The 27,832-nt window shown below is 46.6% G+C and overlaps 3 protein-coding genes across 4 annotated transcripts; 2 read left to right on the forward strand and 1 right to left on the reverse strand.

The window, feature by feature from the left end:
• The first annotated feature begins 1,473 nt into the window (after positions 1 to 1,473).
• On the forward strand, positions 1,474 to 4,578 carry GALR3 (galanin receptor 3). The gene is made up of 2 exons (XM_083860704.1): positions 1,474 to 2,514; positions 3,437 to 4,578. The coding sequence occupies exons 1-2, from the start codon at positions 2,165 to 2,167 to the stop codon at positions 4,332 to 4,334; spliced, it is 1,248 nt and encodes a 415-aa protein (XP_083716830.1). The 5' UTR covers positions 1,474 to 2,164; the 3' UTR covers positions 4,335 to 4,578.
• Positions 4,579 to 8,223: 3,645 nt separating this feature from the next.
• Positions 8,224 to 17,782, reverse strand: ANKRD54 (ankyrin repeat domain 54; the record flags this gene model as incomplete). 2 transcript variants are annotated; one of them, XM_083859714.1, is made up of 8 exons in its annotated part: positions 8,224 to 9,962; positions 10,617 to 10,724; positions 11,552 to 11,676; positions 11,789 to 11,836; positions 12,243 to 12,314; positions 12,743 to 12,841; positions 17,140 to 17,187; positions 17,521 to 17,782. In XM_083859714.1, 8 exons carry the CDS (start codon positions 17,780 to 17,782, stop codon positions 9,888 to 9,890), a joined length of 837 nt encoding a protein of 278 aa, XP_083715840.1. In that variant the 3' UTR covers positions 8,224 to 9,887. The 2 variants fall into 2 exon arrangements, with proteins under 2 accessions (XP_083715840.1, XP_083715839.1); XM_083859713.1 differs by having other exon boundaries at positions 17,140 to 17,782.
• Positions 17,783 to 18,094: 312 nt separating this feature from the next.
• Positions 18,095 to 27,627, forward strand: EIF3L (eukaryotic translation initiation factor 3 subunit L). Its single transcript, XM_083860205.1, has 13 exons — positions 18,095 to 18,178; positions 18,259 to 18,307; positions 18,413 to 18,623; positions 19,214 to 19,293; positions 19,543 to 19,604; positions 20,921 to 20,990; positions 21,660 to 21,733; positions 22,587 to 22,758; positions 23,013 to 23,167; positions 23,949 to 24,119; positions 25,106 to 25,603; positions 26,567 to 26,647; positions 27,385 to 27,627. The coding sequence occupies exons 1-13, from the start codon at positions 18,146 to 18,148 to the stop codon at positions 27,421 to 27,423; spliced, it is 1,695 nt and encodes a 564-aa protein (XP_083716331.1). The 5' UTR covers positions 18,095 to 18,145; the 3' UTR covers positions 27,424 to 27,627.
• The last annotated feature ends 205 nt before the right edge of the window (positions 27,628 to 27,832 follow it).

The following is a 27,832-nucleotide window of genomic DNA, read 5'->3' on the forward strand; positions in this document are numbered from 1 at the left end:
GCCCACCTGGAAGTCCTCAGGGTACAGGTCCTGTCACCAGGCTGGACATGGCAGCAGAGTGGCAGGACAGGAAGGCTATGTGGGTCACTGTCCTCTCCTGGCAATCAGCCAGCCCCCATGTGTCCCAGGCATCTGTGATGGAGCTGGACCTCTGGAGGTGGCTATCGTGGAGGTCTTGTCCTCCCTCCCATACTGCAGTACTGGTGGAGACCTGGACTGGATGGAATCCAAAACCTGCTTTTTCCTCCTTCCCTAGGTCAGACGTTGTGGGAGAGGCTCAATCTGCTCAGCTGTTATTAATTAATAACAGCTAGTAGCAAAAATTAATTGCTCATCCTCCAGTGGGTTTAAGACCCTATATTTGAGGGACAGGGCAGGGACAAGGCTCACAGTGGTGGGATATTTACATTCCCTGGAGTTGTTGGACAGCATGTCCTGAACACCCAGCATCAAGAGGTGGCTGCTGAGGTCCAAGAGATCCTTTCCCCCACTATCCACCCTTTTCCACCAGAGAGTAGTGGGCTTTCTCTGTGCCCCCTCTTCTCAGCAGGAGCAGGGAGCAGCTGAGCCTGCAGGAAAGCTGGGCAGAGAGGAGTTAACTCCAAACCCAACCTCAGAGAGAAGGAAAAAAAAAACCAAACCAACAGAGAACTATGGATCGGCAGCAAGAGCAGAGGGAGGGAAAAGGGGAAGTCAGAGAGGAGAGGAGCTCCAGAAGGAGAGAGAGCAGAGCTGGTGGTGGGCGGGGAGTGGCAGCAGAGCACCAGCAGGAGTGACTGGGGTGACTGAGCCGCTTGGATAAACTCTTCTGTGGTCTGCATCCTCCCGCTACCACTGCGTGGGCTGGACTGGAGGTCTCCCCCTAAGCGAGTGGCAAAGCTGCAGGCCCTTCCTCTAAAAGGTGAGTGCCGGCTTCCAAAGCTGAAAGGCGGCCCTCAGGCTCCCTGAACAGAGACACCCTTGTACATTATGCATGCCCAGAAGGAGACGGGGCTCCTCTGCTTCAGTGAAGAGATCCTATGGGGCCAGATGGATAAGCTGCATAAGCTGGAGGGTATCTACCAGCAGGACAGAGGGGAGCAAAGACAGAGAGGCAGTCACAGTCTCTTGGTGTGATACACAAAAAAGCTGGGAAGCAGAAGTGGCATGAGCTTGAGGGATGGGGGAGCATGGAGGGAAGGAGCTTGCATGACCCAAAAAACCGAGTTAATTGCTTGTCAACAGTAGCTAGATAACAGTGTCTTTCCTTCTCTGTTTTTCCTCAGAGAAGGACAATTTGTTCTAATGATAGCACAACAAGAGGAAGGCTTATTCAGAGATAGGCTGTTGATGTTCCGTGCCTGAGCACAGTGTTACTCAGGGCTGGAGGAAGTTTTGCAGCAAATCACAATACCTTCAGCTGTGATAACAGGATCCTTCACAATGATCATCATGTTGTTTTTCAGGTAGCTCCAGGGTCTCCTCCCCATCCTCACCTACCTGCCACCATCCAGCCCTTGACCACCTCTCAGCATCAGGAAAAGATGCATTTAGTTGCCTTTCCTCTATGGAGCGTAACTACTGCTCAGGAAGCAAGGAGCAGCCAGCTCCAGAGTGGAGGTGGCCTTAGCTTAAGGAGTTCCTTTGGGAGAGGAATGTGTTGGGGTGCTGCTGCTGCTGTGGGGTGTGATCCATGTCCCTGCTGCTGGAGGTGGCACAATCCTGGGCTGAGTGTGCTGGGACTACTTGCAGCCCAGAGGAGCCTCCTACCCCATGGCCCTGTGGCTAAACTCTATTGAACACTAGCCAGGATTTAGACTTGCCAAAGCAAGCAACCCCAAGGGGTTTAGCAGCTTTGGGAATGTAGGAGGAAACGTGGGTGAGGCCAGGTGGCAGGGCAGGAGAGATCCTCCAGAGTGCTGGGGGCACAGGAGATGTTCTGGTGGCAATGTGAATCCAGGCAGGAGAAAGACGCTTCAGCTCTGCTCAAGCCAGGCAGATGTGCACTGAATGACCACAACAGCATTCTTTCCAGTGATGTCACAAGGATCTTGGTGGCATCATTTAACCAGCTGGTTGGGATTGGCATCTCTGGGAGAAATGTGAGTGTCAACAGCTGGGGTCAGGCACCTTGGAGCCTATTATCCCTTTCTCCCAGTGCAGGTCCCTGGAGTCTGACAGGAAGATGCCAGGGGGATTGAACATCTCTTCTGACAGCCCAAAGCTACGAGCAGCAGGGATTATTGTACCCATCATCTTCTCCCTCATCTTCCTTGTGGGTACTGTGGGAAATGGGCTGGTGCTGGCTGTGCTGCTGTGGAATGGCCAAGTCAAGTACTCCACCACTAACCTCTTCATCCTCAACCTGGCTGTGGCTGACCTGTGCTTCATCATCTGCTGTGTCCCTTTCCAGGCCACCATTTACACCCTGGATGGGTGGCTCTTTGGGGCCTTTGCCTGCAAAGCTGTGCATTTCCTAATCTACCTCACCATGTATGCCAGCAGCTTTACCCTGACTGCTGTCTCTGTTGACAGGTAAGTGTCCCCTTCCCTTTGAGTTCTCCAGCTCAGGGACACTGTGTTTGCCACTCTTGAGCTCAGGGTGGGAGAAAGGCCACTACTTACCTGTGACAGCAATAGCTGGTCTGTAGCTGCACAGATAATTTGGCTTAACAGACACCTACTGGACCAGCCTAGTTTGTTAGAAGTTAGAGGTAAACAACTCCCCAGGTATGAACGTGATTGGCTGAATTCAAGCGCAAAGGGACCCCAGCCAATCCTAATGAATCATGGATGCATACATATCATTACTCAAGTGAGCTGGGCAGTACTAAGACCTCAACCAATCACATGTGTATGAGTGGGAAATTTGAAGTCCCTACATAAGGGCTGCCCATCAATAAATGTTGGCCGTTGCTACGTGAATTTCAGCACGTGTATGTTGCGTTCCTGTCTCCACCATCCGCAACACATACCCTGTTGGGTGTCCTTTAAGAAGCAGGTCAGGTCTCCCCAGAGGCAGAGCCAGCAAAACCAGTCTCCCCAGCTCCCCATGCCCTCCCCCTGTACCAAGCCAAGCCCTCAGCCTAATTATCTGGTGCTCACTTGGGGAGGAGGGGAGTCCACCATGTATAAGCAAGAACAGCAAAAGTCCCAGGGCAGAAATACAGATCAGAATAAACCTGCTTCTATCCTTCTCTTACCTGGTTCAAGATATACACTACTTGCCCTTCCTGAGCTAGCACAGCAGAGTGGATGATAGAGATTCCAGACCTTCTGTTGAAATACCGTGATATTTCTGTGAATTCACTGTGACTTTCACTCCCAAAAAGTTTGAGAGGGAAGAGATGAGTGGCTGCATGGAAAGGGATATGCAGATGGCAGCTCCACAGGGCAGGAGAAATACCTCATCTCATCCCTGTTGTGTTTTGTCTCTCCTCCCTCTCCTCCTGTCTAGGTACCTGGCCATTCGCTATCCTCTGAAGTCCCGGGATATCCGCACATCCCGAAATGCAGGAGTGGCCATTGTGGTAATCTGGTCACTGTCACTGTTCTTCGCAGGGCCTTACTTCAGTTACTACCAGATAATCCATTACCATGGCGTGCCCATCTGTGTCCCCATCTGGGAGGACCAGCGCCGAAAGGTTGTGGACATCCTCACGTTTGTAGTTGGATACCTGCTGCCTGTGACGGTGGTGAGCCTGGCATACTCTAGGACCATCAAGTTCTTATGGACTTCTGTAGACCCCATAGAAAGAATCTCAGAGTCCCGGAAATCCAAGAGTAAGGTTACCAAGATGATTGTCACAGTCACCATTCTGTTCTGCCTCTGCTGGCTGCCCCACCACCTGGTCATCCTCTGCTTCTGGTTTGGCCACTTTCCCTTCAACCGGGCCACTTATGCTTTCCGCCTGGCTTCCCATTGCCTTTCCTATACCAACTCGTGCCTCAATCCCATTGTCTATGCCCTCATCTCCAGGCACTTCCGCAAGCATTTCAAGCAGGCCTTCACCTGCCTCTTCTTCCAGGACAAGATCAGGAAAAAGAAGAAGAAGAGAGTTGGAAGGAAGGTCCATATGGTCAATGTGAAAAGAGGTTTTGCCAACAGGACAGGAGCTTTCTACGGAGGCAACCCTGAGGTGACCCAAGTCCCAGAGGAGAACACCAGGAAGAGGGACCATGAAGGTGCCAGTCATGCCACAGCATGGACTCGGCAGGTACAAGATGCCATGGTCTCTGTTCAGAACGAGCTACTGGAGGAGGAAATTTTGGCAACAGCTGGCCATTCCCTAGATGTGACCCCTCTAAGAGGAGCTGTTGGACAAGACCAAGAAGAAGCCCTAGAAAAGGGCTAGAGAAGCAAGAAAAAAGTGTCCATTTGCATCACATTTTCTGACCATATCACAGTGGTTTTGCTTTCCTCCAGGATCATCACGCCCATGCTTTATCCCCACTGAGATGGTTTTATGTTGGCAGTGAGAGATGAGCTCGCTCATTCAGATCCATTAAACTGAGTTCAAGTCCCCCAGAACTCCTCAAACACAACCTCCACAATCCTGTAGCCATATCTGAGACCTGCCATCATCCCAGCTCAATATTCACAGTAAACTTTAAGTTACTGCAACAGCCCTCCTTTTCTTTAATTATGTGTGGCATTTTATCCACTATGTGGATCCTGAATATGTAACTCTTAATGTGAGGCAGATCTGCACCTATAATTTCTTAAGAGAAGGTGAAAGATGGGAACTTTAGGGAAAGCTGTGACATTGTGGGACACCCAGACTTCCATAGTAAAGCTGGGAAACCATTACAGGTTGTCATGGCACTTGTAGCTGTCCTGAGCCCTGCATGGGCTACAAAATCCTCTGGTGTCCTCACTTGTCCCTATGCATGGTGTTGGAAGCTGTGTCAAAAGTAAGGGGGTTTTGGCCCCAGCCAGTGCTGTAGCTAATGTGCAGTGGGGCCGGGTAACATCAGTCAGCTTGCAGAGCTGTGATGTGCATAAGCAGAACCATGATTTCTCCCTTATTTCTCTTCTTTTTCTGTTCCCTACTTCTGTTTGCGTAAATCTTTCCTTTTTGCTTTGTCCTGCCCACTCTTAATTCCCAGATGACATGGTATTTCTAATGCTCATTGAAGCTGTTGTATGCTTTGCTAGAGCTCAGCTCCAAGGACATCCCTTTTTCTGCGCAGAGGCTAACTAAAGAGGAAGGCCAACTGAGCTGGGAATTAGTTTTCTTTTTCCATTCAAGTGCTTGATGTTGATTTCTGCATTTTGAGCCTCCCTTGCCTCTATCCCTGTTTCTGATTTTTTCACCTCTCTCCTTTCATGGTGGCTGCCACTCCTCTACAGCGGATGTCTTCCAGAAATGTGTCCAGTCTGCCTTACCCACTTTCCTGGAAACCAAGAGTTTTGCAGCCACCCTCTGCACATAATGCCATGGCTGGTGACCAGCTCACATTGCCTCATCATTTCTTCAAGTGAAGACTCACTCCACAGCCCAAAGCATTAGAGAGAGAAGGGAACAGCAGTCAGGCAATGATGTGGCACAGCTGGATGCTGCCTGTTCTTGCCTAGGAGCAGCTGGGCAGTTTCTCACCCCTGATTCTGCTCCTCCTGGTCCCAGCTTGCAAAAGGAGCAGATCAGATCAGGGCTGACTGCTGCACATTGGGGTTAGGCCTAAATGAAACAGGACAGAGAGGACAGGGAAGATCTTGAGGAGAAGGCCCATTTAGCATGACAAGTGGCTGCAAGCCCTGGGCCCCTTCACTAAGCTCTGTCTGGTGCTAAGCCCCAATTTTGAGGAGCACATGAGTAGGAAGGGCAGGTGCTGAGCCTGGGTTGGGAAGGCTCTGGAGCCAGAAGGGAATTCCTGTCTATCCGGTACATAAAAAAAACCCAGAGAAACACTGTTTGCCATACCTCCTTTATATCTTCCCAATCAAAACTTGCTGATTCCTCCACCTAGTCACCCCATGGGCGCTGGCCTGCCCAGGGCTGCTCCCCGAGGCTGGCCAGGCACAATACATGAAGAAGGCATCTCTCTGTAAGTATCTTTCTGTGATGGAAGACATCTTTGCTCACAGAGTGAGCAAAGGAAGTGGATGAAAGGGTGAGAAGTTTGCCCTAAAGACACTTCATGGGGCTTCCTTAGCAGCGCAGATAATTATGGTGCTGGATTTGAAGTCTGCTAGAAAGGTAAAGGTGGAGGAAGTAAATGAGTTTAGCTGTTGGAGATTAATTATTTTGGCTGCTGAAGAGCTGAACAAGTTCTTGATGTTCACACACATTTTGCAGTGTGTGCTTTGCATTCAATTGTGTGGGTGAAGTGGCTGCTCCAGAGAAAGGTCATTTGCAGCTTTGCTGGGAGGCCTTGTCAGGGCTGTCAGGGCTGTTGCTTCTGCTATGGCTCCTCTGTGAGACACAAGCAGGTTGTCAGCAGTTCACTTGCTTGAGGCAGATCCTCAGTCTGGCTGGTTTTGGTTGCATCTTGTAGTACAGCAGCAGCCTCAGAGCCAGGGAGGTTGCTGCTGGGTTCAATGGCTGGGAATTCTGCAGATCACATGCTTTGAATTGGGAGGGGAAATGCAGTGTATTTGGAGGTCAGATAGTGGTGAGAGGGAACCAAAGCCTAAAGTTCTGGTTGATATCATGGCCCTGAGAACAGGAACTAATCATTGCTCAGGGAGGGATCTGGGGGATGCATTTGATGGTGTAGCACAAAGAAAATGAGGAGTTTGGACTGATTTTAATGGCAAAATAAAGAGCAGAGGGAAACCTGTGCTGATGTTTTCATTCTCCATTACTGCAGCAGACCCCTCTGGAAGGTGCAGAAAACTGCTACCAACCTCAGGGGTTGTGCAGGGAAATCTGTGGCACAGAGTGCAAGGACAGAGAAAAGCTGCTGGGAGAAGCTGAAGCCTCTAGGCCTCTAGCCAGAAGCAGGAAGAAAACCAGGCAGTGCCAGTCAACATAGTGGGAAGCCATGTTTTCTCCTTCCCTGGAACAGCTTCTTTCCTGCCCATCACCCAACTCTCATTCTGGATACAGCTGCTGAGCATTACAGGGTAGTTCAGGCTCTGGGTATGACTGGCTGATGCAAAGAAACCTAAAACTTTTCTCCATCCAATGCCAAACACATGATATGGCTCAGGGCAGCCCACAGCTTCAAGCCCTGAGGCAGGAAAGCAGTGACTCATAGAATACAATTCCTACATGATACATTTTTTTTTTCCCCACTGAAAACGAGATGCACTTTTCTCTCTTACCTGGTGTTACTGCTAAAGCAGTGGCAAAACTTCCAACTTCCATTTGGGGTATTATTGCTTCTCCTGCCATTGTGGGAGCAGTGCTGCAAAAGAAGCGAGACAATTGCTCCTGGCTGGCTGCAGCACCCCCACCTTTCCCCTCTGTCAGGAGCTGTTAAGAAAAAACCCAGCACAAGGCAAGACAAAAGCCTGAAGAACTGTGGACAACATCACGTGTGCTGAGACTAAAAGCTTCACTCTGAGTCTCAGCTAGATGTGTTCCCGGGTTTGAGGTAAGCTTCTAAGAGGTATCTACTTAGAGACAACATCAGCAACTGAAGTAACTGCAGGGATAAAGACCATTTTAGCCACGTGCTCTTCAGGCCCTTTAATGGTCTCCTCAGCAACAAGGCTGCTGATGTTAGAAGCGCTGGCAACTGAGTGTATGTGGACATCAAGACTGAGCCATAAAGACAGGAAGAGACAAATTCAGTAAGATGGGGCATGAAGGTCACCTGCCCCTCACATAGGGGCCATGTTGGAAGTTCTCTGCCCTGCCCAGATGTCCCTCCCCAGCCCCTCATCCTCTTGCTGTCTCTTCACAGCACGCCATTTTATTTAGCATGGGGAAAGGCACAATTTCTGCCACTGGGAAAGGCTGCTTTTCCTCTCTGCAAAATATCTCATCTTCCAGCTTGAAGCACTCCTGTTGGGATTCTCTTTCCTCTGTACAGTTTCACAGCAACTACCTAGAATTTAAATTTGGATTTCTTGGCTGTGGAAGTCAGGATCAGAAAAGGTCAGCCAGCAACTCTGTACTTCAATCTGCAAACAGAGTTGTGTTTGAACGCAAACAGCTTTGTGTTGTCGCTTCTGATTTGAGAAGCATATGAGAGTAGCAGTTACCAAGTCCAGTGCTGTGCATGTGGCCTGGAAGAGACGTAAAGAAAGAGGAATGGGCCACTCTGAAAAGAGAACTTGGCTGAGGAGTCATAAAAGGTTGACAGGATTTTATTGAAATTGAAAATACAAAAAGGTCAGATTGTCTCCCACCCTCTTGGAATCCTTCCCATCCAGCACATTATAATGAAGTATCAATATGCACAGTTACAGCTCCAGCCCAGACACCAGACTGCTGCTCCCAGCTGTGTCCTCCAGCGGCCCAAAGACAAACCCATCTAAAAGCCATGCCTGTTTCAAGTATCTCAGCTTTGAACAGAGGTCCACTTAGCCTCTTCCTGGACAAGAGGGAGATATCAGAGAGCATGCTGACCTACAGATCTCTGAAGAATGCTCCAAACTGTGGCTGCTGTATATTTAAGCTGAATTCTAATAATAAACTCTTTCAAACCAGTGACGTCCAAGCTGTGGGATAGGTATGTCTACCAGCACACCATGGTGTGGTACAGAGGTGGGAACTCAGATTACTACTTGCATGTTCCTGTCACCCTGCTGCTGTTGGTGCCTATCAACAAGATTTGCTGGATCCCTGCTCCACAACAAAGCAACCTAAATCTTCTTGGCTAACCATAGTGGGGAGAAGCGAGAAAGCAGTAAGAGCAATTCCATGCTTCCTTCATAGCTGCATCACTTCAGGTTCCCAGCATAAGCCATAATTTGTTTCTCACACTGCACTTTGGGTTCTCCATGAAAAGCAAGAGACACAGAATGGCTGAGCAATGGGTTTGGTGCTGCTGAAGCAGAAGTAAATCTGCCTCCATCCTAGCCCAATAATACAGGTGAATGCACAATACCTCCTGTCACAACTGGACCTCTTGCCTGTGACTGCCAGTAAGAGGAAACACAAAAGTTAGTTATGGTGGGTTTTTTCTGCAAGATGTAGATGTCTGACTAGAACTGCGTTAAGACTGTCACCCTCCAATCCTTATTCTCGCATCAGGGCAGCTCTGACCTGCTATTTGTGTACAATAATACTTGTGAGTATTTTTTGCAAATGTTACACTGTAGTATTTAAGCACTAACTCGCAGCAGACTTAAAAAATGGGTCCAGTGAAAAGTGTTAGTCTAGCCATGAAAAACTTTGTATCCCACTTATAACCAGAGGGATTACATTGTCTGCCCTCTGACAGCAGGCTCTGGGGAAGGTGAGGATTAAGCCTCATCAGTGCATGTTTCCTAAGGCAGAATGTTTGCTCAGCTTCTAGTGTGCAGAATTAAACATGTGTTCTTCTCATTACACTTTCTGCTCTTCAAGGCATTAACTTTCTCCCTCATGCAATTGAGTAGTATGAAGGTGGGAAAAGGTGCCTGTTCCAAGAATTTCCATGATGCTGGGCAGTTGCTGAGTGCACTAGTCAGGGCTGGTAACTGCACACGGTATTGGTCACTTTGGCCTACATTGAGCTGACATACTTAGGAGAAGGCAAAATATCTCTGGAAAGGGCACCCTATTTCATCGCCAACCCATCTGGTAATAAGTAGTGCAGCTCTTTTACCCCCAAGTCACAGCTGCAGCATTCTTGTCTGTTGCCTTTGTTGAGTAAACCAACAGGAACAGCCTGAGCACCACTGGAGAGTCAGTCTGGCAGGAATGGCTGCTGGCAGCAATGTTTAGTCAGCGATCTGAAGTAAACTTCAGCTTCCTTTTCTTCTCTCTAAGGCTTCTCCTGCGGCTTCAGTAAGTTGATTTGGCAGCCCATTACCTGTTGTCCATCTTCTGCATCTGCAGGCTGAGTGATGTGAAGCTGGCCAGGAGGTCTGTAACCTCATCCACCTGACAGAAGAATACAGATGGCCATCAGGGAGGAGAATGCAGCTGTGCAGCCACCTACCACCACAGAAGAAACCCCCATGCAGTAGAGACCACCCTTGCACTAGAATTGCCAGTAATGCCCATGCTGAACTTATACTAGGACAGAATACTTTTGGTGCCAACAATCATTCAGAAGGGCTACTATCCTCATGATCAAGCAAGCCTTAATCTAAGTCAATGGGAGCTTCTCCCCATTTTTCAGGACGTGATGCTTGACCTCTGCTCTATGTGATTTAGCCAGTCCTTAAAATACAAGCATGTTGCTACATTACCAAAACTCAACAATAGTATCTGGGCTGTTTCCTCTAAGCCTGTTTCTAGGAGCCAGTCTTTTGTAGGAAAAAAACTCCAGGCCCTGCAGCCCCACGTGGTTGTGCTGATCCTGGACTTAAACTGACTGTGCCCTCAGCCTCCCTGCTACTTGGCACTACAATGCTTTCTGCATTTTGAATTTTCACCTAAAGGAGTACCATCAGTCATCATATAACTTGCCCACTAGACCCAATGCGAGCAATAACCATGTCTTCAACGTCCCATTTCTCATGGAGTTGCATTCTCCTAAACACAGGAGTCTCAACACAAGAAGGTGAGTCAGAGTAGCTCAATGATGCCTACCTGCTCTTTTGTGCTAGTCATCTGTAGCCTGGAGCAGAGGTCATCCAGCTGTTCCTTTTGCTCATGCCTCCCCAAACGGTCCAGGTACTCCCGCAACATCTGGATAATCTGAAACAAACAGGCATAAGAAACAAACATCAGAGAGCTGCACGAGGCTGGGTGTTTTTACAGGAAAAATTGAATTGCAATTAAATTGCCAAGCACACAGCTTTGAAGCTGCAGCACATGGCAGAATACATGGCCTCTAGAGACAAACCCAGGCAAGGCAGCTACACAGCACTAATGGCAGCATCAGAATCCAGTGAGTTACCAGAGGCAGTCACAGACGGACTAGTTGTCATTTCTGTGCCTGGTAAAGAACAGGGATGAGAGATAAGCCCAGCTGAAGTAGCATAAGGTCTAGCCGTGAAAGCACCAAACTTTTCTTTATGGCAAGTTAGCTTTCCTCACTGTGAAGAGCAGGGACTTCTAATTCCAGCAGGATCTGCTTATGCACAGAGGATAAAAATTCTTGTATCTGTGTGGCTCCTGAACTGAGGCCAATGCCCCATGTATTTGCAGGCCTCAGAGTGCTTTCCTATTTCATGCTTCCACACACTGGAGCAGGCTAGACTGTGCTAGGAATACAGAGCGTGTGTATGCCACAGCTACAGCCTCATGCTGTGGTCCCTCTCCTGATGTAAGCATTGTGGTTGAAGAAAAGAGAATGCTCCATATAGCCCAAGAATCCAGACACTCAATGCATCCTTAGCTTACAGAGCCAAGGGAGGCCCTGGAAAAAATTAAAGTAGAGGCTGGGAAAAAGGAAGGTCTCTGAAAATTAAGTCAACCTCTTCCCACAGCAGTTGAGTCTACAGACAGGCATTTAAGTAAAGGGTGCAGGAGGTTGCCAGGGGATGCACCAACTTTCCAGAACATAGGACTGTTTCTTTTACCTGTTTCACTTCAAGGCGTACAGCCTCCAGGCTGTGGGAGAATCCTTCCTGCAGGATATTCAGCTTTGATTTGGCAAGGTGCAATGGAGTTCTGCCAGCTCGATCCAAGGCATCAACTCTGGCCCCTACAAGATGAACGAGCAGGGACAGTGAGGTCTGTCGTCAGGATTTGGTGTCGCTGGGGAGTATCAACAGGGCAGGAAGGGGACAGGCTGTAACTTATAGAGGAAATGTTACCTCCGCGCAGCAGCGTGGTGATGACAGGAACGTGGTTTGTGCAGGCAGCTGGGGAGGGAAAATGCAGGACACACAACTCAGAGGTAAAAACACAAATGAGTTTCTGCTCAAGCACAGAGCTTTTGCTGCTTCCCAAAGGAGTTCTTTGCCAGGGAAAGAGGAATGGCTCAAATGCTAAGGTAATCTCCCACTCAAGCCTGAGTAATCTATCTGAAATAGATCTTGCACTCCTTGGGGCTGGCAGAGGGAGGGAAATCAATTTTCTCAAACCCTTTTTTTAACTAAATCTTTGTGAGAAGTGAATCTAATGAAGTGCAAAGAGTCCCTCCTAGGTCCTTAAATCTGGGGAAGCATTCTGTGAGGCACAGGCAAGACGAAGGTAGAGAGGAAAGGAACAGTAAGGAGGTTCTCACCTCACTTCTCTGCATGCAAAGCTCATCTGCCTGGCACTTACCCAAGTGTAAGGGAGTATTGCCCAGCCCATCTCTCTGGTTTGGGTCAGCCCCATGGTCCAGAAGTAGTTGGACTAGAAAGAAGAAAAAAGAGCCACATAAGTCCATTCCCTTTGCCCCACAGGTCCATGTGGCAGCCAACAGGTTGCCACATGGGTATTTCTGTTCAGCTCATCAGCTTCCTTACTGAGACAGGGACAGGAGTTTGCACAGAAATGCAGAAAGACTCAGCACAAAGCCGGGCAAGTGCCACTGATCCTGGGCTCCCTGATGCGAAGAACTGGGAAGAAGGACACACCTGCCTCTGCACCAGTACAGCCCTAGAAGTACGGGGTCCTGCTCCCCCTTCAGCAGGCAGACATGGCAAGCCCTGGGGCCAGAGTTGGCAACTTTGACAGAAAAGGAACAGAAAAGAGCAACATCACAGGTGCTGAATCAAAATAAAGAGCACCCTTCAAAATCCCCACCACAGAGAGACAGAGCTCCCCCCACCCCCACTCACCGATGTGATCATTGCCATTGCAGGAAGCAAAGTGCAGGGCTGTCCGGCCTTTGTCGTCTGCAGCACAGGGGTCAGTTCCATCCTCCAACAACTGCTGCACTGAGAGAACCAAGGAGAAGAATGCATGTAAGTTGAAGGGGCACCTGATCAGAGAGAGGTAATGCTATCTGCTCTTTTAGGGGCAGATACATGTGCTGTCAGCTGCCAAGTCACCTGGACTTGAACCAGTTCCCACCAGTACCCTAACTCAGCAGAACCAGCCTAAGCAGTATAACCTCCACCCTCTGATTCAGCCTTCACCACCTTCCACATGTTGCCATAAAAGATAAGCCAACAGCTCTAACAGCTAAAGATCCACCTAGCTAAATTTTCAAGCTCCAAGGACCATCAGCAGCAAACACCTAGAGAAGAATACAAAAGGATAGGAAGGACTAACTCTTGGTTTTAGTCAGCTGCATCTCCAGCACTTCCCAAGACAGAATTAGCATCCTGTGCTTACTATCCCTCCATGGGCTTTCCCTATGAATTTACACGGTCATTTTCTGCACCTATGTAAACTTTTGACATCAACATGGGCCCGTGGTCAGAAGCTTCACAGTGTAACCACAGGTAGTGAGAAAAGCCACTCCTCCACACCTCTTTTGACTATGCTCCTTCCTAACCAATGGTGGCTACAGTTTGGGAAGCAGGCAGGGGAATGCACTGACCTGCCAAGAGCCGAGTAAAGAGTGGAAAGATTAGAGGCATAAAAATAGCACCTACAGCAACATGTGTTAGGGGCAACTATAAGGGCTGTTACTCCTGTTGTTTTGAGATCATCCTAATATACTATCTGGTGTGTAAAATATAGCTCATTCCATAGCTGTTAAAAATGCTGACAGGTTCACTATATTTTGAGATTCTTAAGCAGCATATTCTACAAACAGCTAAGATTGTCTCAGGCCACTGAAAGTCACCATTCATCTCAGCTTCCAGAAAGTAAATTATAGCCACCTTTGAATTTCTTCCTGTACACCTCCTACTTCAAGTGTGGTACAGAACTGAAAGAAACACCTGAAAAGATGAAAGTGGCATTAGCATGGAATGTTTGTTATTTCAGAAGAAAGACAGGGAGACTGACAGTGCCCCAGTGAGAACCATTAACAGGAACACCTTAGCTACTCTTCCCCTGAACCAAGTAGGAATGACATAACCTCTCCACCCAGTGCCACCACAGGAAACAACAGAGATGTTTACTTGTTGATGAAAAATAAATTAATCATATCACACTTCCTCAAGTTGCAGAGTAAACAAAACACAAGAGGATTGTAAATGCAGGAACCTGTCTATCAAATACAAGGTGGATTGAAACCAAGACTTCCATAAAATTGCATTCTTTCATCTTCCTGTTGAAAACAATATAACTTTTTAATAATTTTAGTTAGTGGATTTAATTAACTTTGAAATTAATTGCTTTAGTTAATCATAATCTATATATAAATTATAAATAGTGTGTGATTCTTAAACTACTCTCAGTAATTTAAGAATTTACTGCTTTAGCAAAGCTGTCATAATGTAGTTTTGTAGCAACACAGCTTGGAGAAACCACTGAAACTTTAACTTTTGATAAACTAACTCTGATATGCTTCAATGAAGTAAAGCAGAGAAAGATGTATGGTTGAGGTTGGACATCTGGAATGTAGAATTTATGGACCACAAGGACTTTGCAGAAACCAGAAGATAAAGAAGGGACTAACAAAGACTCAGTATATGTGTTGGAAAGTCCTTACAAGAGGAAAAAGATACTAAAAAGACTAAAAATATGGACTAACTAGCATGAGAAGTGAGAAATCAATAACTCATAGAGGACAGAATACTAATTCATAAAAGAGAATTATGTCATTTATAACCAATAAGCATTAATTTCTGTGTTTGCTAAAAAGTATAAATAAGTGAAGAAGTTTTATATCTGTGTCTGAGTGGAGGCCAGAATTTTGTGAGCCACACAAATTTGTCCTTGCCAACAACAAAGTAACATCTACACACTAACACTAAAAGGAAAGTGTTAGAGGGGTTTATTTACACAACAATTTCAGAGAATTTGGTAACAATTTACTGGTGACCCAGGTATGACAGCACATTTGATGTTCCACAGACTTACAAGATCAAGGACTTTGGTGCACACTGAAAGTCTTTTTTTCAAGAAAATTTTTCAGTCCTCTGATCCAGGTGAGTTCAAGGCAAAAACCCCTGGGAGTTTATTAAGAGATTAATGAAGGTTTAAAAAAGTATACTTAATCATAAGCTTGCACTCTCTAATATAATAAAGAAATTGATGATATAATTGGCTATTTTCTATTAAAAGTTAGTGTAAAACTCTGTAAGTGAATATTAATGGAATTGTGCTTGACTCCCACTGCCTAGTTGGAAAACTGTAATTGTAAAACTATATGAGTGACCATCAAAAGGTGTGGTTTGAGTCTTCACCCTCTGCTTTTCCCATAAATTAGTCACACGGTGCTGCTTGCCCAAAAAGCCACATTGTGGAAGGGTTTTTCCCAGATATTTCTGTGCTTATTAAAGCCTATGGTATGTGTTAGTGCTGGAAAATGCAAGCATGTGGTAATGTGTGTTATAACTATAAACTGAGTTTGTATGAAAATTAATTTGCTGTAAGAGTGTTGAAGCCATTTCATGTTTACTGTGAATTTTAGGGTATTTGGTGTGTACTAAGTGTTTGGTTTTGGGTAATGTAAATTGTTAAAGCAAGGATTGTTTGCTCAGAGCTCTCTCCTCGGCATTAGCACAGCGGCTGCTCCTGTTTGAGTGACTGGAATTGTATTCATGTGCACAGAGCGCTCTCTCATGTCTGTTTTACTGATTGCTGGAATTTTTATTTACTGCGGGTTTCCATTTGTCTTCTTGAACCAAGGAAGAGGGGGAATACCCAAACGTTCAATTTTAGGTTGTATTTTGCAGCACTGGAAAGCATTTAAAAGCAATTTTTTAACTCAGACACAGTTAATAGAATATTGTATTCTCTGGTGGCCAGATTATCTATTAGATAATCAAGAAAAAGGGCCAGTTCATGGTGTTTTACACCAAAATGGTATTTTAGAGTTGATGTTATATTGCCAAAAGAAAGAGAAATGGAATGACATACCATACACAGTACCTCGAGCAGAGATGAGACAAGCAAAGATAAACACAGAGAAAGACATTGGGGAGCAGAAGCTATTAGAGATAACTTGAAACACTAAGTAATTAGTGTAAAAATACCACAAATCAAAAGTGTAGACAGTGTAAAATATGTTTGCAACACAATCCACAGCCCTACAAAAGACCTCCCTTTTATAAAAAGAGAGAACTGTCCTGGAGTTTATAGGCAAATAGATTTTCCTGAGTTACCTCAACAAGAGGGATATTGATACCTATTGGTTTTAGCTGACACATTTTTTGTATAGCCGTTTGCACCAACAAAGCAAGAGAAGTTACCAAGATATTGGTAAAAGAGATAATACCCCGATTTGGAATTTCATTTGGAATGAATGATCTATGATAGCTTATAACAAAACACAAGCAGAATTTTTGCATTTTGATGTCTTAAGTTCTGCCAGATTCTCAATGATTTAAGTGGAAGTAATCTTAAAGGAAAATTAAGATCACTTCCAAAGGGAGGAATTGTTGGAAATGTCAGAACCTTTTAGTAATTTTACTTAATTGTTTTAATTATATTTTAAGTTGTTCAGTCATAATCAATATTCATTAATTATAAATTGTGTGTTATTCTTATATCACTCTTAGCCAGCATCTAGCAAAGTTATTAGGTTATTTTTTGTAGGAACATAGATTGCTAAAACTACTAAAACTTTAAGTTTCGATAAACTAACTCTGATATGCTTCATTTAACAAAGCCTGAGAGAGAGAGATGTAGTGTTGAGGCTGGACATGTGGAAAGCAGAATTTATGGACCACAGGGGCATTTTGCAGAAACCAGAAGGTAAGAGTCCAGCTCTGGCCCTGGTTCTTATCTACTGGGTTACACTGCCTCATCACACAGGGTATGGCTTAGATAATTGTAACTTTTCCACCTAAACAAAAACATTATTCTCTTGCTGCTAACAACTGGGCAAAAGAACATACCAAAACAGCTGGAACAATGCAGTGCAAATTTAGCTCCAGGCAGATGGAAAACTAACACAATGAACCAGGTGCAGTGAAAAAGTGAACACAATAACCAGCTCCACTCTGCTCGGAGAACAAACTCAGTATTTAAAAAAGCATTTTATGGATCTTTAGCATCTAAAACATCCTGTCCACAAATTATCCGCAGCTGCTTCCTCCTCTCCTAACCTAAGAGCCCTTGATATACTGCCCATCCAAGAAGAGGTCCCAAGTGGGACTGACAGAAGTCTTACCTGTGTCCAAATCATTGCTATTGGCAGCTTCACGCAGCCTTTTCAGAGCTATGGAGGAAAGAAAGCAATTACTAGAAAGCACAGAGGAAAAAGACACGTTTACCGAATAAAACACTTCCATCCCTGTGCTCGAGCACAAGTGAGGGGTCAAATCACGCTGCTCCTGGCTCCAGAGAACGAGAAGCAGATCAAGACACCAGGTAAAAATCGTTCTCATCTCCACCCGAAGCTGACCGCGGGCACCCTCCCCTAGCAGGACTGGGATGCCTTCCCCAGCCGCCCACCCAACAGAGCCGACCTCCCTCCCGAAGCGCCGTGCGGAGCCGACCGAAGGAGGGGCTGTTCCGGAGCCAACAGCGGCTCTACGCGCCCGCCGCTCACCCTGGGCCTCCTTGCCCGTCGGCCCCAGCCGGCGGTGGAGGCGGGCGGCCCTGCGCAGGCGGCGGGCCGGGATCTTGCCCGTGGGCTCCTCCCGCTGCCACAGGACGTGCAGGTAACCGAGGGGTGCGCCCAGTCCCAGTGGCGGAAGCGCGATGCGCGGCTGTGGCTCCGACTCCAGCCCCAGTCCCGGCTCTAGCTCTGACTCTGGTCCCGGTTCCGGCCCCACGCCGAGCGCCCCGTCAGCCCCACCGCCGCCCTCCATCCCGTCACGGCCCGGTCAGGGAGAGGGGCGGGACATCTCCATAGCAACGGGGTGAGCCGTGTCCTCTCGACCAATGGAAGGCGACGCAACCCGTACATGCAGCCAATGGAGAGTGAGCGGGTGGGAGAGAGGCGGGGCGGGAAGTGGAGGCTGTGACCCGGAGAGCCTGACGGGCAGTTGTTTTGTCCAATCAGATAGCGAAGAGGGCCACAGCCCGCCCGTGATGGCTCAACAGGATGAAGACAGGCAGGTGTTGTAGCCAATAGAAGGGCTTAGCCTCTCCTGCGCCCTCCTCGCCGCTGTGCCAGCGCCGCTCCTGCCCCGCGTTTCCGCCCGGAGCACTTTGCGTGCCGCGCCGCCGCCATGGCCTACCCGGGCGAGGACTACGACAACGAGGTGCGGGCGGGGGGGCTGGGGGGGCGCGGGGCTCGTGTCCGGGGTGTTCGCGGGGACTCATTGCCGCCCTCTCCCCACAGGCCGCCTACGACCCCTACGCGTACTCCAACGACTATGATATGCACACGGGTAAGTGTGAGCGCCCCACGCCCCGGGCCTGCCCGCGCCCGGCTGGGTCTGTGGGCCCGGCCAGGGCCGTGTGGTGGCTGCTTCACTGCTCCTCTTTCTCCGCAGGAGACCCGAAGCAAGACCTGGCCTACGAGCGCCAGTACGAACAGCAAACCTACCAGGTGATCCCCGAAGTGATTAAAAACTTCATTCAGTATTTTCACAAGACAGTGTCAGATCTCATTGACCAGAAGGTGTACGAGCTCCAGGCCAGCCGTGTTTCCAGTGATGTTATTGACCAGAAGGTGTACGAGATTCAGGACATTTATGAGAACAGGTACAATACTATCCTTCCAGCAGATGGAAATCACTGTTTTAACTGTGACCCCGTTAAAAGGAAAGGCTAGCTACTACCTGTGCTGTTTCAAACTTGGGCTTTCTCTGAAACCGTTTTGATTTGGTTACTGTGGGAAAAAAACTCTAGGTATTTCCAGCCCATTAGGCTAATGTAAGTATACACGGGTTGTGATCTGTCTGAAGGGAAGGGTCAGCCCTGGCTTAACAGGAAGAGAGTCTGCAAAAAAGGATCTCAGTGGTGCTAGTCAGGCGGTTTGCAGAAAGCTGTGAGGTGTAGCTTTTGTGTTTCTTTTCAACAGCTACTTCTACTCCTGCTTGTAGCCGTGTCAGCTTGACATAAAGGGAATGTGGAAGTGACGTACATGTTTCGTGCATGGGGGATAAATTGAAGTCTCACTGTTTACTTTGCAATTCTCATTCTTTGCTTCAACACTGGACTTACTCTGGGGTTGGTGGTGCTGCTCAGTTTTCACCAAGTCCAAGGCCTTTCTCTGCTGTTATCTTTGACTCCAGCACTCTCATACTGAGTGAGAAGTAGCTTGTCATACTATATCTGTGTCTGTTTTTCAGCTGGACAAAACTGACAGAAAGGTTTTTTAAGAATACTCCTTGGCCAGAGGCTGAGGCCATTGCTCCCCAGGTTGGAAATGGTGAGTCTTCCACTTTCCCTTGGGTTGTCAGAGAGAAGGAACTGAATCCCTCCTGATCCTGAGTTAGCAGGTGCACAGTGTTGTTGCTGCCTGAGTCAGTCACCTTTGTTCACTCTGGCAACTCTTTCAGCAGATGCTTGGCAAGAAGTCAGATGGGCAAAGTGTCTTTTTGTGCCTTCCTTTATTGTTGTGGCAGAAGGCTGATAGGCCCTGTGGCTTCCTAATATCCTCTTCTGTCTTCTTTTCCAGATGCAGTTTTCCTGATCCTGTACAAGGAGCTGTACTACAGGCACATCTATGCCAAAGTCAGCGTGAGTGTTGGCTCTGTGTTTTCTTGTGGGTTGCATGCTGGAGTCTCTGTGCCAGCAAACTTGACAAGTCTTGCTGCCATTACGGTATCAGTGGTTCCCTTATCTTTGCAGGGCAGGACTGGATGGGTTCATGAGCTGTAAGTCACATTGATTTTAGGGAAGCTTAAAATTCTTGCCTTTTGTTAGTTTAGTAAGGATTCACTGGTTGCTGAAAGCAAGAAAGACTTGATTGTCTGTCTGAGGCTTGTTAGCTGTCTCTTCCGGCTTGGTGGTGATGAGCGTGCAGGTTTCTCTGGTAGCTTAGATGAATTAGGACACTGGATCTGAGTGTTCAGGAGGCTCTTTGTTGCTAACAACAAATGTAATGGTTAGTGAGCTAGGAAAGAAGGGGGTGTTGGAAGGTAACTGAATTTTCCTTTTTATTGCTTATGTGTGTTTCTTTGTGGGTCCTCTTCAAATGAGCAGGCAATGAGAAGGGATGTCACAAGAGGAGGTGCATTATTTGTCATTAAAAATCTCACATAGGATCAGAGTGCCTTTCAAAAAGGGAAACATGGATACCATAGAGGATGGAAAAGAAGGAAATGAAAGGAATAATGTTCTGTGAGACAAAACAAATTTTTGGGTTTTTAAGCTGCTTTGAAATCAGTGAGAAAGTCTTGGTTCTTAAAGGAAAAAATCTCAACAGATGCATGACTTATGGGTAAATAAGTAATGACTGCAGTTTTACTGTGGACCAGAGGGTGGAGAAATGGGCACTTTTAAAAGGCTGCTGTGTTAACCCGAGCCAGGCTTCAACAGGAGAAACTGGTTTCTCAAGCTGTGCTGTTAGTGGTTCTCAGACTCAGTGTCTCCAGCTGAAACAAGAACTAGTAGGTCAAAGCTGATTGATTTTAATCAAAAATTATTGAAAGTTGACATAATTTAGAAATTATGTCCAGAAAAAGAATTGCTGGTCTATTAAGGCTTCTTACAAGCAGAGAAGGAAGGAAAGCTGGTGCAAGTAATAGGAAGTTCTTGAATCTGAACAGCAGAGGGGAACAGGGAAGGCTAATGCAGAATATTTACAGGAGGTTTGACTGCTCGATGTCCTGGGAGAAGCTACTTGTATAGGAAAAGTCATCCCTGTTTCGTGGGACAGCAGTGCAACGATTTCAGGTTTTCTGGGTGATGCTGGTGGGTGTCCTGATTGAGCACTGGCTCTAGCACTCCTGAACAGGACCCTCTGCTATTATGACGACTCCTTATGCTGTTGCCCATGAACTCCCTCCTGCCCTGCTTGAAATGAGGCAGACTCTGCTGACTTCTCTTTGCAGGGGGGCCCCACACTGGAGCAGAGATTTGAGTCCTATTACAACTACTGCAATCTCTTCAACTACATCCTCAGTGAGTTGCTGCAATTAATTTCTGTTTTGTGAATTTTGGAGAGGGCAGAGCTGAAGAGAGGGTCAGAAGAACTGCAACATGTTTATAAATAACAGAGGGAAAGGTGGTCTATAAGCTTTCTGCATCTTTGAGTTTGTTGAATGAAGAGTCATTTACATCCATTAATTTAAAACCACAAAAAGCAGAAATAGTTTCCAGTGCTTTCTGAAATACTGTAAAGAATAAAGCTTACTTAGATCTCTGTCTTGCTGAGAACTGCTTCACCTATCTTTATTAAAAAGTAAAATGAAGTGGTAAGCTAAAGAAAACTTGCAGTGTTTCACAACTGTTTCCTGTTGTTAGCTGCCCTTGGAACAAATGTTGGTGTTTCTGACTCCCTGCCAAGCCTCATGCAGAGAATGGATCAGTTGGGGTCTCTGTATAGCTTCTGAGAGTTGATGCTGCTGAGCAGTCACTCTAGAGATGGACCCTGTGCATGTTCATAGTCTTTGAAAGTGAAGGCAGTTGAGGTAGTCAAAGCTGCATATCTCAGCCCTGCTGGAAGCTTCGTTCATCTGCTGCTCCATCTCCCATTTCAGGGAAACTCTTGTGTTCTTTAATTTATCTGTTCCTGCAGTTCTGACTATGTTCTTGCTGAAGGTGTTAACCCTCTCATCTGTTCTCCTGCAGATGCTGATGGCCCTGCTCCTCTGGAACTGCCCAACCAGTGGCTCTGGGATATAATTGATGAATTCATATATCAGGTATGTGATTACAAAACTTTTTGGGCCATTTTGGGGTGATCTTTCCTCTATTAGTTATATAATTTTTCCATCACTTCCCTTGCTGTGATTTCCATAGCAAGGGTACAGTTGTAGGTTGAAAATCTTTGGTGATCACTGTTACTCTTGTGTTAGCAAGTGGATGAAGAATTTGTAAATGTACAGATTTTTAAGTTACAGGGTGCTCTTAGGAGAGTCCTGAACTTTTGTGCCTATTTCTCTTTCAGAACAAAATTTCTGTCTTTCTTAGTCAGTAGGGCCTTTACGTGTGCACTGAGAGATTGATGACCTGATTTGAAATAAGCTGTGGTCTGAGATCTTGACATTAAGAAATATTTTTCCACTTACTGTTCTGAGTGCAACAATACAGATCTCAAATGCTTTTGATTTTTCTCTTTAGAGAATATACTCCTGTCTCTGTAACTTTTTATTATAGAGCCGTCTGGAATTCCTCAAGTGTTGTCAATCTTGAGAACAAAAAGCACATGTGCATATAGGGAAAAAAAGATGTGTCTATGCAAACACATCATATAATTTGGTCATTCTCTTTTCTACTTGTTCAAACAGCAAATTTGTGTTCAGATGCCTTTCCTAATTGTTTAAGAGATCCTTTTCTGCTTTGATCTGTCTCCTGGCCTTTTCTCTCAGTACTGTATAATTTTTTAGATGCTTTAGATGCCCTTTTGATTTCCACGTGATCTCACATGAAATTTTTTTCTTATACAACTTGTAGTTTATTGTAATGCGTTTGTATGAGCAAGTTGTAAGCTTAGTGCACTTAGTTGAGCATCTCCAAACAAGCTGCTCATCATTGAATCTCTGCTTTTTCCTGTAGTTCCAGTCTTTCAGCCAGTACCGCTGTAAAACAGCCAAAAAGTCTGAAGAGGAAATTGATTTCCTTCGTTCCAACCCCAAGATCTGGAACGTCCACAGTGTCCTTAATGTGCTGCACTCTCTGGTTGACAAGTCCAACATCAACCGACAGCTAGAGGTCTATACAAGTGGAGGTGAGCTTTGGGTGGTGCCAAGCAGCACTGGTGTCTGTGCTGCTTGGATTTGACCCAAGTTGCTTGACTTTGTTTGGGGGCTGGATCAGACCCGTAATCAGTGGATGGATTGGCTGGGAACTGGTTCTGTTGACCCTAGGTGAGAAGTACCACTGATTACATTTCAGGCCTTGCTCTCTCTTTCTTAAACAGAAAAGTATTGAAAGGGAATTGCTTCCTTGGAGCAATGGCATTGTGGTTTCTTTTTTCCCTAGGTGACCCTGAAAGTGTGGCTGGTGAATATGGGCGGCACTCCCTGTACAAGATGCTGGGCTATTTCAGCCTGGTTGGGCTGCTGCGTCTGCACTCTCTGCTGGGAGATTACTACCAAGCCATCAAGGTGCTGGAGAACATCGAGCTCAACAAGAAGGTAGTACAACATGTTTTAACTCTTCTTTTGCCATCTTCCAAATGTCTCTGTTCAAACGTGCTGGTGAAAAATTGCTGTACTGAATCTTTCAGCTGAGGAGCTATTTATATCTGCTATAGTTTTCAGGAGCTTGTGGCTGAGCACAGCTGGCTGGAGCTTTGGCATTAAATCAAGCCATATGATAATGCCTGATGCTGTTGCAGCACAATTGTCCAGTTTTTTAGGAGGTTTGCTGTGTTGTGCAAGGCAGTGTTGTTACAGAGAATACTGCTGGAACTGCAAGTGGTGGTGCAGTGGAAACTACCTGAACACACCATTCTTACCTTTGTCAGTGTCTCTTTCTTGTATTTTTGACTTCTGTTCTCACTGTGCTTGCTACCACCTAGGCTGTTTTTGCCTTAGAATTGAGTGCTGCTTGTGGCTAATAAAAGTTCAGCTGCAATGGGTTTGGGCCAAGGCTTGGCACAGATCTACATACGTGCTGTCTGGCACAGGATGTGGAATGAAATAGGGGGAAAGGGAACTGAGCAGAGCAATGTTAGGCACAGAGCAAGAGTCCTCTCCTTGCAGGAAGCTGAAAGTGGAAAACATAGGAAAAGGGATGATCTAATAAAACACTGAGGAAGCTGCTGCAGGGATGGGTGGGAGGTGAGGTATCCTATATTAACCATCTCCTTTCTGTATTTGGGATTGGAGTGAAAGCAGAGGTGGCTGGATTGTGGCTAACAAGTGGTTTGGATTGTTTCCACTCTAACATAGCATGTTGCTCCTTCCTTCGCAGAGCATGTACTCCCGGGTGCCCGAGTGCCAGGTGACCACTTATTACTATGTGGGTTTCGCATACCTTATGATGCGGCGTTACCAGGATGCCATCCGTGTCTTTGCCAACATCCTCCTCTACATCCAGAGGACAAAGAGCATGTTTCAGAGGACGACCTACAAGTATGAGATGGTAAGATAGAGGAGGGATGGGAAAGAAGACAGCAGTTTTTTCTTTTGGGAAGTCTAGTCTATTTTATCACCTGATAGCTTATGTCTAGTAGTCCAGCTTTATTATCCTGGACTTTGCTGGTGGTGGTGACTGCGGATCCTCTGAACTCCTTTGCCATGTGTGACAATATTTTCTCTTAGCTATGTTACTAGTTACTTTGGGTGTTCCCCATATTGTGTCCATCTGCACTCTAGCTCCTCTAGCTCTAGGCAGGGTTGTTAATGTGTGTCATCTGCTGATGATACTGTTGTTGATGCTCCTTCAGACTTAATTGTGTTTCTAGTCCAGTGCTGTGCTTCAGGTTGCTGCCATTGTCAGATACGTTTCCATTATGTGATAATTATTCACAGACATGGCTTTAACAAAGCTTCTTTCTCTTTCTATCTAAGATGTCTTACCTCCTGATTTTGGTGCCTGTTTAACCTGCTGTCTCCTTTTTATCCTTATGATTAATTCCTAACTCATTGTTTAGCTAAATCTTGCCAGTCTTAATTCCATGACACTTCAAAAAGTTGGTGTGTTGTTTCAGCCACACAGCTGTCCATTTCATCCCACATTCAAATAAATCTTCTTTTCTTCACCGACCTCCCTGATAGCTGTCCTTTGCCAGGAGATGGTTGTTAAACTATCTGCCTTCCCTTCTCTGCATGTTGTTGTACCAAAACAGTCAAAGGTGCTTCTGGCCCTCCGGGTTCTGCATGGCCCTCGATGCATTTACTCTGCACCTTCCTCTTGTCCTACCCTCTCTTTTATTTTTAAGAGCCTTGATGTGTCATTCATCCATTTGCTTTGCCCAGAGGCACTGCTTCTTGGTGCTGTCCCTCTTGAGCATTAGGACCATCCCTGTGTAAAGGATCTTCCTCTGCAAAGTGCAGCTGCCAGCTGCCTTGGGCACCCTAAAGCCTGAGCACACTGTGGTGCTGACAAGGGTCTCCTCTCTGTCTCAGATCAACAAGCAGAATGAGCAGATGCACGCACTGCTGGCCATTGCCCTCACCATGTACCCCATGCGCATAGATGAGAGCATCCACCTGCAGCTGCGAGAGAAGTACGGGGACAAGATGCTGCGCATGCAGAAGGGCGACGCGCAGGTCTATGAGGAGCTCTTCAGTTACGCTTGCCCCAAGTTCCTCTCCCCTGTGGTGCCCAATTATGACAATGTGCACCCCAACTACCACAAGGAGCCCTTCCTGCAGCAGCTCAAGGTCTTTGCTGATGAAGTTCAGCAGCAGGCCCAGCTCTCAACCATCCGTAGCTTTCTCAAGCTCTATACCACCATGCCTGTGGCGAAGCTGGCTGGCTTCTTAGACCTCACAGAGCAGGAGTTCCGTATCCAGCTGCTTGTCTTCAAGCACAAGATGAAGAACCTGGTATGGACCAGTGGCATATCTGCCCTGGATGGAGAGTTCCAGTCTGCCTCCGAGGTTGACTTCTATATTGACAAGGTTGGTATCTGCCATGTCCTGGCTGGGAAATTATTTTACCCAGGAAATTCTGGAATTGGCAGCACCTAGTTTTGTTCCATTCTGTGGGATACATTCCTTCTTCCTTTGCCATTTTTAGGGCTTGGCTGCCCACAATGAAGTTATAACTCTGTGTAAAAGGAATGTCAGCGGATGAAGAGTGATGGAATATCACAGGCAGCTTTGGCAGTCAACATACCTAGAAAACAAACGCTTCCCCAGGACAGAGGGAGCTGCTTGTCAGTGTTCTGGGAGTGATAATTGAGTGACATATAGTGCTGCTGTTTGTGTGTCAGGTGGGATTGTCCTTGTAGGTGTCCCCCACATCTCTCCTTTGTTTGACAAAGCAGAGATGTTGTTTGGTCATGTTACAGGTCTGCTTTGCACTGGAACAGCATTTAGTTGTGGCTGCTCTAGGAGGAATCTAAACACAAGGTGTGGGGCTGTCACCATCTGCCCTTGGAGCTCTAGCAGCAGGAAGCATAGCAAAGCATCTTTAGTCAAAGAAGATAGCAGTAACCATTAGGTTTCTTGCTAGAGAGGAGACTGGGTTGTCCTGTGCTCTTGGTCCTTATAGCAGACCTCTTTTTTGCAAGGTCTCATGCCATGTCTCAGCTCTCATGGCATATAGCATGACTGAAAAGAGGGAAGCATGAACTGGGGTTGGAACCATCAAACTGCTGCAAGGAAGACAAAAACAGACTGAGTGTGTAAGAATGTGGGAAGTGAATACAGCATGAACTGGGGACCCATCCCAGGCAAAGGTATGAGGGAAGGCAGCCCAAGGAGAACTGGATAGGTGCTGTGGGACTAGCACAGGTTGGATATGTGCGATGCTGAACCATAGCTGGGGTGAAGCCCCTTAGGTTGATCCTTATGTTTGGCAGTTCTTGCTGTCTCCTTGCTAGTAGTACAGTCCTTTTCCTAATCCTGTTTGCTTCCCAGGACATGATCCATATTGCAGACACAAAGGTCGCTCGACGCTACGGGGACTTCTTCATCCGCCAGATCCACAAGTTTGAGGAGGTGAGGCCTGGGTGGGAGAGCTGTGTACTTGTGTAGGAAACATGGGGCAATCACTGGGCTGTGCAGGCTCTTGAGGGTCCACACTGGTGTGAGATAGCTGTGTAATTCCATGCTGGACTTAACCCTGCAAGGCACTGGGCAAAGGCAGGTGTTCAAGCAGCAGCTGCTGGCCTTTGAGGAATACTATGTTTTTGTGAGAAGTGCTCAGTTGAGCCACAGTGGAAAAGGAAGAGAGTTTTACTGTTCAGGGATGCCGATTCCATTGTCCCTAGATAAACGTGGTGTCCCTGTCAGTAACACAACCAAAATCACATCTCTAACTTCATAACTATGGCTCCAGAAAATGGCCTCAGAGATGTCTGGAGCAAAGATGGCTTCGGCATTGATCTTGGCTAGGAGGTGACATTCTGTCACTGCTTCACTTTCTCCCAATGGAGGTTGTTCTTCACTGGAAACTCAGAGGGCAAAATTCTGAGACTTGGGAACTAAATAGAGGGTTGTGATACCACTGCTACAGGTTTGCGTCCTCTCTTGTCCCCACATCTTCTGCTATCTTGGAGAGAAGAGAATTCTACTTATTCTCCGTCTACTTGACACACTGTATTTGGTCAAGAGCTCTCTTGTCAGAGTGTTGGAGAGGAAGGAGTTAAAAGGCATTGAATGAAGTCTGCTGAGGGGAACAGCAGTGTGTATCAATCACTGTGTATTTTTTTGACCTTTGCTTTCTCTAATTCCAGCTGAACCGAACATTGAAGAAGATGGGCCAGAGACCCTAATGTGGATGCAGTGCAGGTCTGGGCTGACAAGTGTGTGGGAGAGATTGTTCTCTGTGTTGAGGGAGGGGAGCTTAGGGTTCTGGCATTTCTGGAATCTCCTGTGACTCAGAAGGTATTTTGTATTTAAATATTCAGGCTTGTTTGGCTCCAACTATCCTATGAAGGGCAAGACATCTAATAAATAAGTGGAATTTTCCTGATGAACATTTGTACTCATTTATTTTTCATATGTGGAAGAACCTAACTGCATCTGGAGATACGGGCAGCTGCCATTGACTTGTGCTCTTGTTGGTTCATGTTGTTGCAGGTAACAACAGGGAGCAGATCTGTTTAGGTGCTCTGTACATTCACTGTGCACAGCAAATGGGGAAGGCTGCAGAACTGATTGACAGGAAGAAAATGAGCTGTT

The sequence above is a fragment of the Zosterops lateralis genome (genome assembly GCF_965231275.1).
Source record: "Zosterops lateralis genome assembly, chromosome: 4".
Classification (NCBI taxonomy): domain Eukaryota; kingdom Metazoa; phylum Chordata; class Aves; order Passeriformes; family Zosteropidae; genus Zosterops; species Zosterops lateralis.